At 53.9% G+C, this 13,868-nt stretch overlaps 6 protein-coding genes across 6 annotated transcripts; 4 read left to right on the plus strand and 2 right to left on the minus strand.

The window, feature by feature from the left end:
* Positions 1–11: 11 nt before the first annotated feature.
* Positions 12–2,375, plus strand: BP01DRAFT_357760 (putative proline--tRNA ligase AIM10). The gene is made up of 7 exons (XM_025575272.1): positions 12–150; positions 206–284; positions 331–374; positions 423–513; positions 569–648; positions 694–823; positions 873–2,375. Exons 1-7 carry the CDS (start codon positions 46–48, stop codon positions 2,243–2,245), a joined length of 1,902 nt encoding a protein of 633 aa, XP_025430426.1. The 5' UTR covers positions 12–45; the 3' UTR covers positions 2,246–2,375.
* A 20-nt stretch (positions 2,376–2,395) lies between these two features.
* BP01DRAFT_357762 (nucleotide triphosphate diphosphatase NUDT15) lies at positions 2,396–3,460 on the plus strand. The gene has a single exon (XM_025575273.1). The coding sequence runs from the start codon at positions 2,677–2,679 to the stop codon at positions 3,334–3,336; it is 660 nt and encodes a 219-aa protein (XP_025430427.1). The 5' UTR covers positions 2,396–2,676; the 3' UTR covers positions 3,337–3,460.
* Positions 3,461–4,643: 1,183 nt separating this feature from the next.
* On the plus strand, positions 4,644–6,029 carry BP01DRAFT_424216 (prefoldin subunit 5; the record flags this gene model as incomplete). The annotated part of the gene is made up of 4 exons (XM_025579677.1): positions 4,644–4,686; positions 4,819–5,105; positions 5,241–5,358; positions 5,465–6,029. 4 exons carry the CDS (start codon positions 4,644–4,646, stop codon positions 5,530–5,532), a joined length of 516 nt encoding a protein of 171 aa, XP_025430428.1. The 3' UTR covers positions 5,533–6,029.
* On the minus strand, positions 5,349–8,306 carry BP01DRAFT_401137 (uncharacterized protein; the record flags this gene model as incomplete). Its single annotated transcript, XM_025578602.1, has 9 exons — positions 5,349–6,301; positions 6,383–6,673; positions 6,726–7,309; positions 7,370–7,597; positions 7,642–7,747; positions 7,819–7,861; positions 7,915–8,160; positions 8,223–8,245; positions 8,302–8,306. The coding sequence occupies 9 exons, from the start codon at positions 8,304–8,306 to the stop codon at positions 5,662–5,664; spliced, it is 2,166 nt and encodes a 721-aa protein (XP_025430429.1). The 3' UTR covers positions 5,349–5,661.
* Positions 8,307–9,061: 755 nt separating this feature from the next.
* On the plus strand, positions 9,062–11,596 carry BP01DRAFT_424217 (origin recognition complex subunit 1; the record flags this gene model as incomplete). The annotated part of the gene is made up of 3 exons (XM_025579678.1): positions 9,062–9,859; positions 9,918–10,042; positions 10,096–11,596. The coding sequence occupies 3 exons, from the start codon at positions 9,062–9,064 to the stop codon at positions 11,594–11,596; spliced, it is 2,424 nt and encodes an 807-aa protein (XP_025430430.1).
* Positions 11,597–11,779: 183 nt separating this feature from the next.
* On the minus strand, positions 11,780–13,829 carry BP01DRAFT_357763 (WD40 repeat domain-containing protein). The gene has a single exon (XM_025575274.1). The coding sequence runs from the start codon at positions 13,598–13,600 to the stop codon at positions 12,230–12,232; it is 1,371 nt and encodes a 456-aa protein (XP_025430431.1). The 5' UTR covers positions 13,601–13,829; the 3' UTR covers positions 11,780–12,229.
* Between the last annotated feature and the right edge of the window lie 39 nt (positions 13,830–13,868).

Consider the following 13,868-nt stretch of genomic DNA (forward strand, 5'->3'; position numbering starts at 1 on the left):
TCCTGAATACATCGAAACTGTCCTTCGGGATTCATTTACGTCTGAATGATCTCGCGCATTCGCCCCATAGTGGGCCGGGCGCCTGGGTCCTCTCGAGCGTACCTTGGGCTCACTCAATTCGGGAATAGAGCGTCAAAATACGCCTTTCATGTATGAGATACCCTCCGCCATAGCTTGTATAAAATCTCATAAACCATGAATGCAGACCGACGGTCGAGCACGGATATCCAATTTCTGGATCCCAACGGGAGGGATCACGAAGAAACCTGTTGAGGGCGAAAGAGGTACATTACTTCATTCGATCTCGTTCCGACAACTGACACTCCGCAGAGGACACAAACGATCTCTTAGTTAGGGGCGGCTTCTTGCGACAGGTAAATTTCAATTTGCATGTTTGAAGGCGTGGGGCTAAGTCAGTATAGGCCTATGCGGGCATCTTTCACATGTTGCCGTTAGGCTTGCGCGTGCAGGATAAGCTCGAGAAACTCATAGATAAGCACATGCAGTCAGTTGGTGAGTCTACAGTCCGCGAGCATCCAAGAGCTAAAACAACTAACGCCGAGGTCAGGTGCGTCTAAAGTGTCATTGTCATCGATATCAGCCCAAGAGCTTTGGGAGCAGTCTGGACGCCTAAAGGAGGGATCAGATGTGAGTTTCTTGCTCTTTTCTCGCTACTTTTTCTAACCGCCCCAGGTCTTCCGTTTCCTGGATCGCAAAGAAGCTCGCTTTCTTCTGGCTCCTACCCATGAAGAGGAGATCACCACCCTTGTTGGAAGTCTTACCAAGTCTTACCGAGACTTGCCCGTGCGTGTGTACCAGATCTGTCAGTAAAGCTTGTCCCCTCCGCACGACCAAGTTTAATCATGAAGCAGCAAGGAAATATAGAGACGAGCAACGACCGCGGCAAGGCCTACTTCGCGGTCGAGAATTCATTATGAAGGACATGTACACCTTTGACTACAGCCCTGAGACCGCCCTTCAGACCTACGTAGCGGTCAAAGGCGCCTACACGCGGTTGTTCGACGAGCTGAAGATTCCCTACCTAGTCGCTGCCGCCGACTCTGGTAATATGGGCGGAAGCTTGAGTCACGAGTTCCATTTCCCCAGTGCAAAGGGCGAGGACACAGTCATTAGCTGCACCAGCTGCGACAGCGTGTACAACGAAGAGCTCGCTGACGGCAAGGCCCACTCTGGCGAGGAGGGCCAGATGCAGACTCAGCAGAAGCCCGGCTTCGACACGGGCGAAACCTCCGGCGAGGCCACGCCAGCCGTCTCCGTCGGTCTCTGGATGTCCATCTCGAAAGACAAGAACACGTTGCTGCGGTGCTGGTTCCCGCAATTCACCGTCCAGGAGACCCCTGTGGAGAGGGAGGTGAACTCGCACGCCGTCAAGTCGATTGCCGAGGCCGCTGACATGGAGATCGATATTGGCGTGGAGAACCCACTGCAACAATGGGCCGCACACGTCAAGTCCAACAGGTCGTCCGGTCAGCGCCCGCGCATTGTCGACCTGTACGATTCGCGCGTGCGCGCGTTCAAGCGCCCGCCACTAACCGACACCCTGCAGGCGGCCGGCTGCACGGTGGAAGACGTGGACTTTTCGAAGCTGGATCGCTTCCCCGGCACCAACGACTACCTGAACGTGGTCAGGGTACACGAGGGTGACCGATGCGCCAAATGCGGCGAGGGCGTGGCGCAGACGCACAAGGCCGTCGAGCTCGGTCACACATTCCTTCTGGGCACCCGTTACAGCGACGTCCTCAAGGCCACCGTGATGGTCGATCAATCTGCCATCACGAAAGGCAAAGATAACGCTGGCCCTCAAACGGTGCCAATGGAGATGGGGTGCCACGGGATCGGCGTTTCCCGCATGATCACCGCGGTGGCGGACAGCCTAGCGGATGGCAAGGGCCTGAACTGGCCTCGCGTCATCGCGCCGTACGAAGTTATCATCGTGCCAGGCAAGGGACTCGAGGCGGATGCAGAGAAAGTTTACGATGCACTGACTGCGGCGGTGGCGCTTGGTTCTCCAGCCTTGGACGTGATCCTGGACGACCGCGACAAGCAGATGGGGTGGAAGCTCGGCGATGCCGACCTGATCGGATACCCGGTAATTGTGGTGGTCGGCAAGGGGTGGAAGAAGCAAGAGACGTTGGAGGTGCAATGTCGTCGGCTAGGTGTGCGCGAGGATGTACGTCTTGAAGCTCTGCCGGCGTTTGTGCAATCTTTGCTGCAGCGATTGTAAGCGTTTAGGCTGCGCGGGGCTATGCTGGAGGCTGGTGTCGGGGCTGAGCCGGGAAGCTTTGTACGATAGGTTGAACATGAATAACTTTGAACAAGATTGGCGGAAGTTATCCCCACTGATGAAGACTGAGTCAATTCTTATACATGTGATTGGATTTATCTTCGATTTGTACCGAGAACATAAAGAAACCCAGGAATCGACCCTGCAACTTACTCTTGGCAGAGCCACTGGTTTATTGCTCGTGTGCCTGAAAAGAGAGCGTGATCCGTTCAACTTCTACATGGGGCGACTCAAGCTCATCATCATCATCAACAAACCCCTTCACCACCATTTCCATCAAAAACCACACAAACACACACCTACACTCACACACACAATCCTTGAACACCAACACCACGACACCACAGACAAAAATTTACCCCACCACAACAATGACCAACACCACCACCACCCCCATCCCCTCAAACAACCCCCCCCACCCCCCACAAAACAATCCCATAACAAACACCCCCCGCATCGGCATCGCCGTCCTAATCTTCGGTCCCAACAACCTTGTCCTCCTCGGCCAACGCCTCGGCAGCCACGGCGCCGGCACTTGGGCCCTCCCGGGTGGACACCTCGAACCCGGCGAAACCTGGGAAGCCTGCGCCGCGCGCGAAGTGTGCGAAGAGACCGGCCTCAAAGTTTCAGGATTGACATACCTAACCGCCACCAACGACCTCATGCCCGACGAGAACAAGCACTACGTTACCATTTTTATGGGGTGTGAGCTGGCGGACGGCGCTGCTGCTGCTGCTGCTGATGGTGCGCTGCCGCCGCCGCCGGTCCTGGAGCCGAATAAGTGCGCGGAATGGCGGTGGGTAAATTGGCAGGAGGGGGTTATGCGGTGGTTTCATGTGCAGGAGCGGGCGGAAGCTGATGCTGAGGATGCTGAAGCTGAAGCTGAGGGTGCGGAGGAGGAGAATGCTGCATTGAGGGACGGCGACGGCACCATCAGGGTGGAGTATCCGTTGTTTTTGCCTCTGCGGAATCTGCTCAAGCAGAGGAAGTATTATCGGCCGTTTGAGGAGTATCAGATGTTGGCTGGTTAGTCGGACATCGCTCGATGGTTATGTTGATATGCTAATGGGTGGTGGGGGGAGGGTGTTTCTTTTGTATGATATGATAGCATCTCGTCATGATGGATGAGGTCTTAATTATAGAATTCGTTTCCGATCAATCACTTATTCTGGAGGTTGTAGTTGTAGATTTGCTGATATTCTTTGTTACTATACAGTCGGGGAAGAGTAGGCTAAGTTGTTGGTTGGCACAAGTGCGCCAGAAACTATTCAGTAAGATGCATACTTCATAAGTTATCCAAACCATACACGGCTTGATATTCTCGACCTGTTCTAGCAGGCTTTTACAACAAAGCAGTCCTACCTCCTTGCTACAGAAGGACATCCAGAGCTGCTTTTCCTCTTTTTCTTCTTCTTCTTCTTCTTCTTCTTCTTCTTCTTCTTCTTCTTCTCCTCCTCCCCCTCTCAGTATCTCCCTGGGTAGTAATCATGGAATATAGATTCATGTCTCGAATTTCTTAAGAGATGATGAACGAAAGTAGCCAGTATGTTCAAGACTCAAGGTATGCATGAGGCGCATAAGCAGTAGTCATAGACATCGACCTGCCGTAGCGATTTACTGTGAATTTAACTGACAAGCTCTGATTTGTATACCTAAGCATTCATATTTGGCTACTTGCAAGTACATTTTTAGCCAATTTATGCCGCTGCAGAGTTAGGATATACACGATGTCTCTTCAAGAACCCTCAAACTTGTTAGAAACCATTCACGCTGTAGGCAGATACCAAGCAAGCATGAAAGGGGTATGGTCATAGTCACAGTCGGTAGTTAACTTCCTAAGTAGAGTTGAATTGTGGATCGCAGATAAGGATGGTGCAGCTGAAAAGCAACCTCATGCACTTCGTAGACTATTCAGCCTATTGGATACGTACAGAACTTCAATCATCCTCTCAATCAAGTATCCTTAGCATACTCGACGATTATCATGTCCATGCAACCATCAAAGTAATCCATAGTATCCCATAACTAACCAGCCCCACTTACCATCAACACAGCATAATTACTAATTATCACACAATCAACACACAACCAATGCACAAACCACCCCCACTCCCCACCTACACTCACCTCCAATACTCCTCCGTCCGTACAATCCGGCGCCGCAACAAGCAAGCAAAGCTTCAATCACAACCCCCGAAGCAAAAGGTACATACAGCCCGGCACCGCACCACACTCCACTTCAACCTCTCAACCTCCCCTCACTCATCACACCCCCCTTTTCTTCTCTTTCTCTAACAACAAACAATCAACCAGTACCACCATCCCCGCCCCCGCCAAAATGTCAGAAACAACCTCCTCCTCCGACCCCCCACCAGGCTCAGGTTCGTCGAAATCCCCATACCTTAAGCCCTCCCACCCACCCCCCAACTCCCATCTCCTCAAACCGCACAAATCATACTATACCCCCTAATTCACAAATCACAAACAAACTAACCCTCCAAACCCACAAAAAGTGAACATCGCCTCCCTCTCCGTCCCGCAACTCCGCGCGCTCCAAACCCGCCTCTCCTCAGAACTCGAGCACCTGACCACCTCGCACGCGAAGCTGCGCGCCGCCCAGCTGAAATTCAAGGACTGCGTGCGCTCCATCAATGAGGGAGTGGTCGGATCCACGAAAAAGGGCACCGCGGGCCAGGAGGATATTCTGGTGCCGTTGACGAGCTCGTTGTATGTGCGCGGCAAGTTGGCGGATCGCGAGAAGGTGCTGGTTGATGTGGGAACGGGGTTTTATGTTGAGAAGGTATGCCTGGTTTATCCCCCCTTCGCTTCGGTCGGGATGCTCGGTTATTGGGGGCTTTGATTGCATGGGAGAGACTTAGTGTTGGGGATCGGGCTTGGGGAACTACTGGGATGCCAGGCTAACCATATCGCATAGACGGCTCCCAAAGCCATCGAGTTCTACGAAGACAAGGTCAAGAGCCTAGAGACAAACCTCACCGAGTTGGAGAAGATCGTCCAGACAAAGAGTCAGCAGCAGAGGCTTTTCGAAGATGGTATGTTGTTGCCCGTCTCTAATCACCTCATCCTGCAAGCAACGCCCGAGAAGTCATTATTGCATAACAAAACTGCCAATACCGAAACTAACCACTCGATAACCAGCTCTGAGACAGAAGCTACTTACCGAGGGTGCTGCGTCCTCCGCCACTGCCACTGCCGGTGCAGGTTAATCAGGTGGCCACAATTAGGTACAGAAACACAGAAGGAAACAATGGCATCAATACATTCATCGCCATAATTTGAAGCAGCAAATCGAAAAGAAATCGTAGCTTTCCAATGCAGATAGCGGTAAGCCTACCCTAGAACAAAGTTCCGAGGTCCGCATCTAGAGCCCTAGCATTGCCGCTCGACGCCGGGCTCGCCGAACGGCCGTTGGCTTCCTTTGAAGTTACGGTGCTTTTGACGGTGGCTGGCGGCCCAGACCCGAGGACAGCTGCAACTCGCTTGACCAAAGCCACGAATTCCCAGAGCCCCTGGGATTTGTCGTCTGTCTCGATCGAGGCTGGGAAAAAAGTCTGAAGAGTCGGGTCATATCTCGCTGTCTGTCCAACAGACATATTGGCATGCTTTCCAAGCAAGTTGTCCCAGGCAAAATCAAAGATTGATGCTCCCCATGAAATGCGAGGTTTTTCTTCAAAAGTTGCTGCTAGATTCAAGGAAGCTGGACCGATGGCAGACTTGCGTGTGTACTCGTCGTAGCGGGCTATCTCTAGGATATACCTAGTACCCTTCAGACGGTAACGAATAGAGGTCTTCTCGATGAACCGGAAGACTGGCGCCGAAGAGTGAAAGAGAACTTTGCGAGTAGGGGTGGCCGAGATATCACTCATTGCATCGTTGGGCTTGAACTTGATTGTCTGAGAGAACTCCCGCAAAGCCTTCTCGACTGCAGACGCTTCATAGAACTCGAGCGACGCGACTTCAAGCTGCCAATCGGACCTGTGACTGGGTCAGTGTTGTATAACATAGAGTCTTGAACAAAAAATCCAAGATGAATGGCAGCATAGAAAGTAAACCCACCTTTCGAAGTCAATAACTCCCACCTGCAGAGGTGAGCGCGAGTCCTGGACATGTCCGACCTTGCGCGGTTTAAGCCAACGGCTGTGAATCATTCCATAATCGTGTGCTCCAGGACACTTGGCGAACTCGGCCTCCAAACGCAGGAGAGAATTCTGCTGACCAGTGAACTCGAAGTTGACGGAAAATGCTGGCTCTGGTTGTCTCAGCGAGTCCTCTGTACGGTCATACGGCTGAAGGAGGTCGCTGGCAGCAAGCAGTCTGGGAAGCAGCTGGGTCTTGTCAATTTTCAGACTATGTGACTTGTCAGCAGTGTATCACAGGTATCAGTGAGGATATGGCATACCCTGGTACTAAACGGCCCTTGGTATTTTCGTGGAGCAGCATTTCCCATAATTCCTCAAAGCTCCAAGCGGGTTTACCCTCGGACGGCACACGGTATCTATCGAGCACGAATAATCCGAGATTGACTCGCATGCGGAGATGACCACGCACGTAGATCACACCCTTCAAGAATCTGTCGACCACATTGAGGAGACGAGCATTGTTCTTCGACCGGATCAGCTCAGCTCGGTCCGCCCAAATTTGCATGTCGGTATCGTTCAACGAATTTGCCCGAAAAGCTGCACGAGTCAGTCCTCCCTCCCTTCTCGCAGAGACTTCACCCTGGCCTGACTCGAAAGGCTCAACCAGGTAGAGCTTAGATCTGACAAGACTGTTTGCCATAATCTCAGCCCACTTGTTACGCAGGAGCTGAACGATAAGACCTGTCTTGCCCTGGGCGTAGCCGACAACACAGATGTGGTCAGGCAGGTCGTCAAGAACGAACAAGTGACACTCAAATCTGACACGAATAGGATCAAGAGCTTCGAGCTCTGCGCCAAGGGCGTTCTTCAGTGAGGGACCCTCCTTCGGCCACAAGAACAAGAGCTGATCAATGAAATTGGTCAGAATTTCAGCCGTGTGAATATGATACAACGATTCACTGACCTTCTCGAAGCATGTAACGTTGGGACCAGGATCCTTACGATATGCTTGAAGCAGGGCGTCTTCTAGTTCAAGCTGATCCGCAAGCTCCTCCTTACCGACAGAATAGGCGGTGGTCCTGGTCCATTTCCTTTCCTTAGGTAAGGCGAGTGACTCACATCTCGCAAAGATGCTTTGAATGAGCTCGATGGCCTGAGATACCTGATATGGCCCCCCCCAGAGACGAATTGCCTGCGCACGTTGGTGATTTGCTGTCGAGAAGCCCGAACACTTACCTCTTGATCGCCGGCGGGTGGACATATGTAAGCTCCAGTCTTTCGGCAAATGTCGTCAAAGACATCGTTGCGTCCCTGCTGTCCGAAAGGGCGTCTAGAGGAACCGCTGCGAGCCGCAGAGCAGAAGCTAACACAGTCAGCTTATAAACACTCTTGTGCGACACGAACCATACTTACGCATCTCGAATCTCCTTAAAAGGACCTGGAAGCTTGAATATTCCTGTGGCAACACAACCTCAGTATAAATATCCATGGAAGGAGGGTGTCTCTTACCTGCTGGCTCCTTGCCATTTCTCCATTGCGCTTTTGCAGGCGTCTCTCCCGGAAGATGAGCTTGGGGCGTGGTGGAACCTCGTCTACCACGGATGGTGCAACGTGCTCTGGGAGGTCGAGCTGTTCCTCTGACGGACGCTGAAGCAGTGCTCGGAATGGTCTTTGTAGCATTTTGCATCTTTGAATTCTCCGGCTCAGGACGGTTATTCTGGGATTCAGGCCGTCCGTAACCGGGAAGTGCCCATTCTGATAGACAGTGTCAGCACGTCACTTCAGTTTTAGGGCTAGGCAGGATTGCATAGCATCACCTTGAGCGCCGGAAGCCTCGAAGCTGGAAGTCGATTAGTACTTCTAAAGTTTCAGCCAAATGGGAATCAAACAACTTACTCCATGGTTGCTCGAAGCTTTCCAGCCGAAGCTGGTCTGAAGACCACGCGAATACTTCTCAAGGAGATGTGAACAGGCTAACTAAAGAGGTAAGAACTTAATGAGGTGACTATGGGATGAAGAAAGAAGGACAGATACGAAGGGTGAAGGTTGAAAGATGGAGAGAGATGAGAGGTGGGAGACGGAAAACTGTCAACACCACAGGAAGGTGAGGTGCCCGGAGTATCGAGGAAGAAGGAACCACAAGAACAAACCTCCACAACACAAGACACTTAGCTACTGAGATACGAGACCTCAGAGATACGTCACTGGACAGAATTAATTTGGTGAGTCGATGTTCAAGAAGCCAAATTGCTTGTTTTCTAATCACTGAGTAATTGTCTCGGCAGACTGCATTCACTGCTGGAAGAGGGAAACTGATCATGGTGCTTACATTTTCGAGTGTCTGACCATGAGCTACATTCACCAATTTGGACTACGCTACTAATTGCCTCTAAAAATCAACTATACTCAAAAACAGCTCTTTTTCAGTTCTATGGTGTTATGAACTGCTAGTAGAAGTACTTGCTGCTCGGTGAATTAGAGGTGAAGTATAGCCCACTTCTTGTGATTGGCGTAGATCGGGGCTGTGCGGGCACTAGCCTTAAAAAGGAAATTAAGCACAAGCGCGCGGCAGTCGCGTCTTTTCCAGTCTCTCCATCAACATACCTTTGGAGGCACTGGACCCTCCTCCGCTGGGTCTTCAGACCATCACAAGACAATGGCCTCCGACTCATCAGGGCACGAATCTAGCTTGCGGTCGAGCAAGCCGAGTGTACGCAAGCGCGCCCAATTATGGATGACCAAGGGAGGTCTTGTCCGGGACGACTCCGACGACGAGCTGGGCGAAGAAGACCACCCATGGGAGTGGATCTATGACACTGAGGACAATAACGAGCAGGACAGCAAACCGACTGCCGACCCTTCGCAGGACACCCCAAAATCGATGCGCAAACGCTCAGCCCGGCCGAATGCCAATCGCTCACGAAAGATAATCGGTGCTCGCATGGGCTCGTTCGAATGCGCCCTAGGCCAGGTGGTGCTGCTCAAATCTCCGGAGCCCGGAAAGGACTGGATTGGAATCATCACGGAATTTTTGGAGCAAGATGATGATGATGACGAGGTCATCAAGTCGGCTAACATCATGTGGTTCGCCTCTCCGGACGAATTCATGTCAACAAAGAATAAGAGACGATCTGACGCCCTGCCCAACGAACAATACCTGACGGCCGATTTCAACGTCAATCCCCTCACCTCCATCAACGGCAAAGCTACGGTTATGTCCAAAGACGCATTCTACGCAAAGTACCCCGGCGGTGTCGCTCCGAAGGGAAAGGAAGCTCTGGCGGACTTCAACAAGTGCATTGTGTGTCGCAGAGGAGTGAACCAGGTTCAGGGAAGATATACCGAAGAGTTCGTGTGGGAAGAGGTCTACCGAGAGGACAGAATTTTTGATCTCATTGGCATGATCAAGAATGGGCTCAAAGCAGCGAAGAAACGCAAGCAGATTGACAACGACGTGAGTTCATGGAGATGGTCCGTTGCGAGTTCACATTCTAATTTGAATCTGTCCCTAGTATGTGGAAAGTAAAGAGGAAGAGGAAGTCGCCCCGAGTACACCCAGGAAGAGACAGAAGGTGGCTTCACATGCTACTCCGCAATCCAGACGTCAGAAGTCCCTGACTACACCGACTCATAAGAGGTAATTGATTTCATTTCCCCCCTTCCTCGGTACACAGGCTCACAGCATTACAGGATTGTTGTCAAAAAGCCGCTTGAATTCACCCCCCTCGGCACCCGTATCCTTTCACCCTCACAACTGGCCTCTCCCTACCGACAGGCACGGACTCTCCTCCATGTGTCAACCGTGCCGCAGTCTCTGCCTTGCCGCAAAACGGAGTTTGACGCGGTCTACAGTCACCTTAGCGCAGCCATCATGGAAGGGACAGGTACTTGTATCTACATCTCTGGCACACCTGGAACGGGCAAGACAGCAACCGTTCGCGAGGTTGTGGCTCAGTTGAACGCCGCCGTCCTGGCGGAGGAGATGGACGACTTCATCTTTGTCGAAATCAATGGCATGAAAGTGACCGATCCCCATCAATCCTACTCCCTGCTCTGGGAAGCGTTGAAGGGTGATCGTGTATCTCCTTCCAACGCCTTAGACCTCCTCGAACGGGAGTTTTCACACCCTTCTCCCCGGCGAGTGTCTTGTGTCGTTCTGATGGACGAGCTCGACCAGCTGGTCACCAAGAACCAATCGGTCATGTACAATTTCTTCAACTGGCCAGCCCTGCGACACTCTCGACTGATCGTTCTCGCCGTCGCCAACACCATGGATCTCCCCGAGCGAACCCTGAGCAACAAGATCTCCAGCCGTCTCGGCCTCACCCGCATCACCTTTCCTGGTTACAAACACACCGACCTCATGGAGATCATTAGCACCCGCCTGGCCAACGTACCCGGCAAAATCGTGGACGCAGACGCCATCCAATTTGCCAGCCGCAAAGTCGCCGCCGTCAGCGGTGACGCCCGCCGCGCCCTCGACATCTGCCGACGAGCCGTCGAAATTGCCGAGCAACAAGCCAACGAGGCCGCCCGCAAAGAACCTCTCGAGACCATCGACGAAGATGACACCGAATCCATGCCCCCGACCCCGAGCAAAACCCCCGCCCGCAGAGATCGCGCGGCGGCCTCCACCCCAAAACCACTCCTCCCTCCGTCCTCCCCGCAAAAGAGAACTCAACCCACCACAACCAACATCGGCCGCGTCACCATCGCCACCATTAAACAAGCCATCCAAGAAGCCACCTCGACCCCGCTTCAGCAATCCCTCCGCTGCCTGCCCCTCGCCGCGAAACTCTTCCTGGCCGCCCTCCTCGCCCGCGTCCGCCGCACCGGCATCTCTGAAACCACCGTCGGCGAAGTCATCGATGAAGCCAAGCGCATCGCCGACGCCGCCGTTGCTGTCGCCGGCGCCGCCGGCGTCGGTATCCGGGAGTTCTTGCTTGCCGGCGGAGGAGGCAATGGGGCGCGTGTGCGTGCGCTGGGCTCCGCGGCCATGGAGCTGATGAACTCGGGTGTCCTGGCCCTGGAGCATGGCGCCGGCGCCAAGGGGCCCCTGGGCAGCGCGGCGATGCCGCATCGCGGCGATCGGAGCGGAAAGGTGCGGTTGCGGGTGGCGGCGGAGGATGTGCGCTCCGCGTTCTGTGAGGATGTCGAGGCTAAGGGGTTGGGGTTGGGCATTGAGCAGTAAACGCCGTCTAACCCTTGGCGAGATCGGATGACTAGCTTTGTATGATATAATCAAGATAGATAGATGCAAATGATACCCACGTTTTTTGAGCATGACTTCCGTCATCGAATTTGTTATATCAGGCATAGGTGAAGACCGTCGTGAGAGTCGATTTGGGCTTACGAGCTGATCTTTGTGATGATGGACGAATACAATCTCATGAGGCTTATTCACTCTATAGTACACCCAGTGCGTGGTTGGCCCGCGAACAACCGAACCTCCGAACAACCATTTTGAGAAACATGTGAAGATCTAGATAATTCCGCAGTATACCGGGACAGTAAACATTCAAGCCACAACGCTGAACTCCGGAACACGAAACAAGTATGGGATCTGCAACCGGGCCTGGATTTGATGGCCGTGATAAAAAAGTAAAAAAGAAAAGAGAGAACAAGGGAGAGAGGGAAAAGAGTAAAAAAGGTTTGTCGTACTCGTGAATGGGATATATTCACAGAGGCATTGGAGGCTGGAATTGGAGAAGGGGTATTTTCCCAACGGGGAGGTGACTATATGGAGGAAGAAAGAAGGAAGGAAGAAAAAACCACCTGGGACGCGTGAGGGAATGGATTTTGCCAGGGCCAGGGATAAACGAAACTAATATCTCTGCCGACCTAGAGTCGGCGCCCAGGTGACCGGATGCGATTCCGGGGTGGCCTCGTCGTCCTGCTTCCAGATCTTGATCGTCTTGTCGGCTTCGCCGGTGATCAAACGGAGGCCTGTGCGATCGAAGGTCGAGGACATGATGCCGGCCTCAGCCTCGAGGGAACCGGGCTGGGCGATGGAGTCGATGCTCTGGAACTGATAGCCGGTCTTCCAGTCCCAGAAGCACATGGAGCCGTTGTCGCCGCCGGAGAAGAGAACGTTGTCCTCGTTGGCGGCGAGGGTGTTGATGACGGCGTTGTGACCCTCGAAGTTCTGCATGAACTCGCCCTCGGGGCACTTCCACTGCTTGATGGAGCCGGTGCTGGCGCTGGCGAAGGTGAACTCGCGCGGGTGGGTGACGATGTTGCGGACGCCCTTTTTGTGGTGCGTCAGCACGCCCATCGACTTGCCGGCCGCCAGGTCCCAGAGGCGCACAGTGGAGTCGAGGGAGCCCGTGATGATCTGCGGGTCGGCCTCCTGGCATTTGACGTCGGCAACGGTGCCGCGGTGGCCGGAGAGTACGTGGATGTTGCTGCGCGTGCGCATGTCCCAGACACGGGCCACGCCGTCCCGGCCGCCGGTGACGAGGAGATCCAAGCGCGGGTGCAGGGCCAGGGTGTACACGCCGCTCAGGTGGCCGTGGTAGTGGCGGATGACCTTATTGGTTTCGAGGTCCCAGCACTTCACCATCTTGTCCTCGCCGCAGGAGAAGAGGTACGGGTGGCGCGGAGAGACTGCCAGACCGCGCACCGTGGAGATGTGTCCGGTGAGGGTGAGACGGAGGGCACCAGTCGCCAGATTCCAGATCTTGATCGTCCGGTCACCCGCACCACTGGCGAACCATTCGTTGTTGGGCTCGACGGCCAAGCTGCGCACCCAGCCCAGATGGCCGGATATCACGCGCATGAGCTTCCAAGGCGCATGCCAGTCGGGTCTCTGTTGTCGCGTCGCCGATGGTCGCTGGATCAGGCTCTTGGGTTCGTTCTCGCCACCAACACCGCCCGCCGCCGGCCCGGGGGCTTTCTTGACCAGCGCCATTGACGCGCCGCTGCCGTCTGCGGCCGAGGCTTTTGTTTGAGCTTGGATCTTGGGTCTTTTGGCGCGTCCGCTGGCAGCGGCCGCCGCCGCGGCTTGCTTCGCAGCGAGCGCGGGGGGCAGTTCTTTGACGTCGTCGTATTCTGCTTTGCGTCGGTAGGAAAGACCAATGGAGCCGTTGACGACCGAGGGGGTGACCATGAGGTAGTCGGGACCGAAAAGCTCCGCGGTTCGCTTTGCAGAGAGGCGCACAGCCTCATCGGGTGATGTGGAGGGAACGACGTCCATTGTGTAGGGGAAGGTGAGGAGGGGGTGGGTTTGAGGTGATTGCGTGGGCGATCGGTCGGGGACGTTGGCGTCCTGATCCCTCAGGACAGGGTTGCGAGGGCTTTCGGGCTTTGATGGCCCAGAGCAAGAGGTTCACACAGCGGAAAATTGTCTAAGAATGCGGATGTACTGAGTTTGCGCGTGAAATGTCAGAACGTCGTTGGCGAAAGAATGGTGGGTTAGTCTGGCGATGAAGTGAAGCTGCCGAACTGCGGACAGGAAGCGAAGC

The sequence above is a fragment of the Aspergillus saccharolyticus genome (genome assembly GCF_003184585.1).
Source record: "Aspergillus saccharolyticus JOP 1030-1 unplaced genomic scaffold BP01scaffold_20, whole genome shotgun sequence".
Lineage (NCBI taxonomy): Eukaryota > Fungi > Ascomycota > Eurotiomycetes > Eurotiales > Aspergillaceae > Aspergillus > Aspergillus saccharolyticus.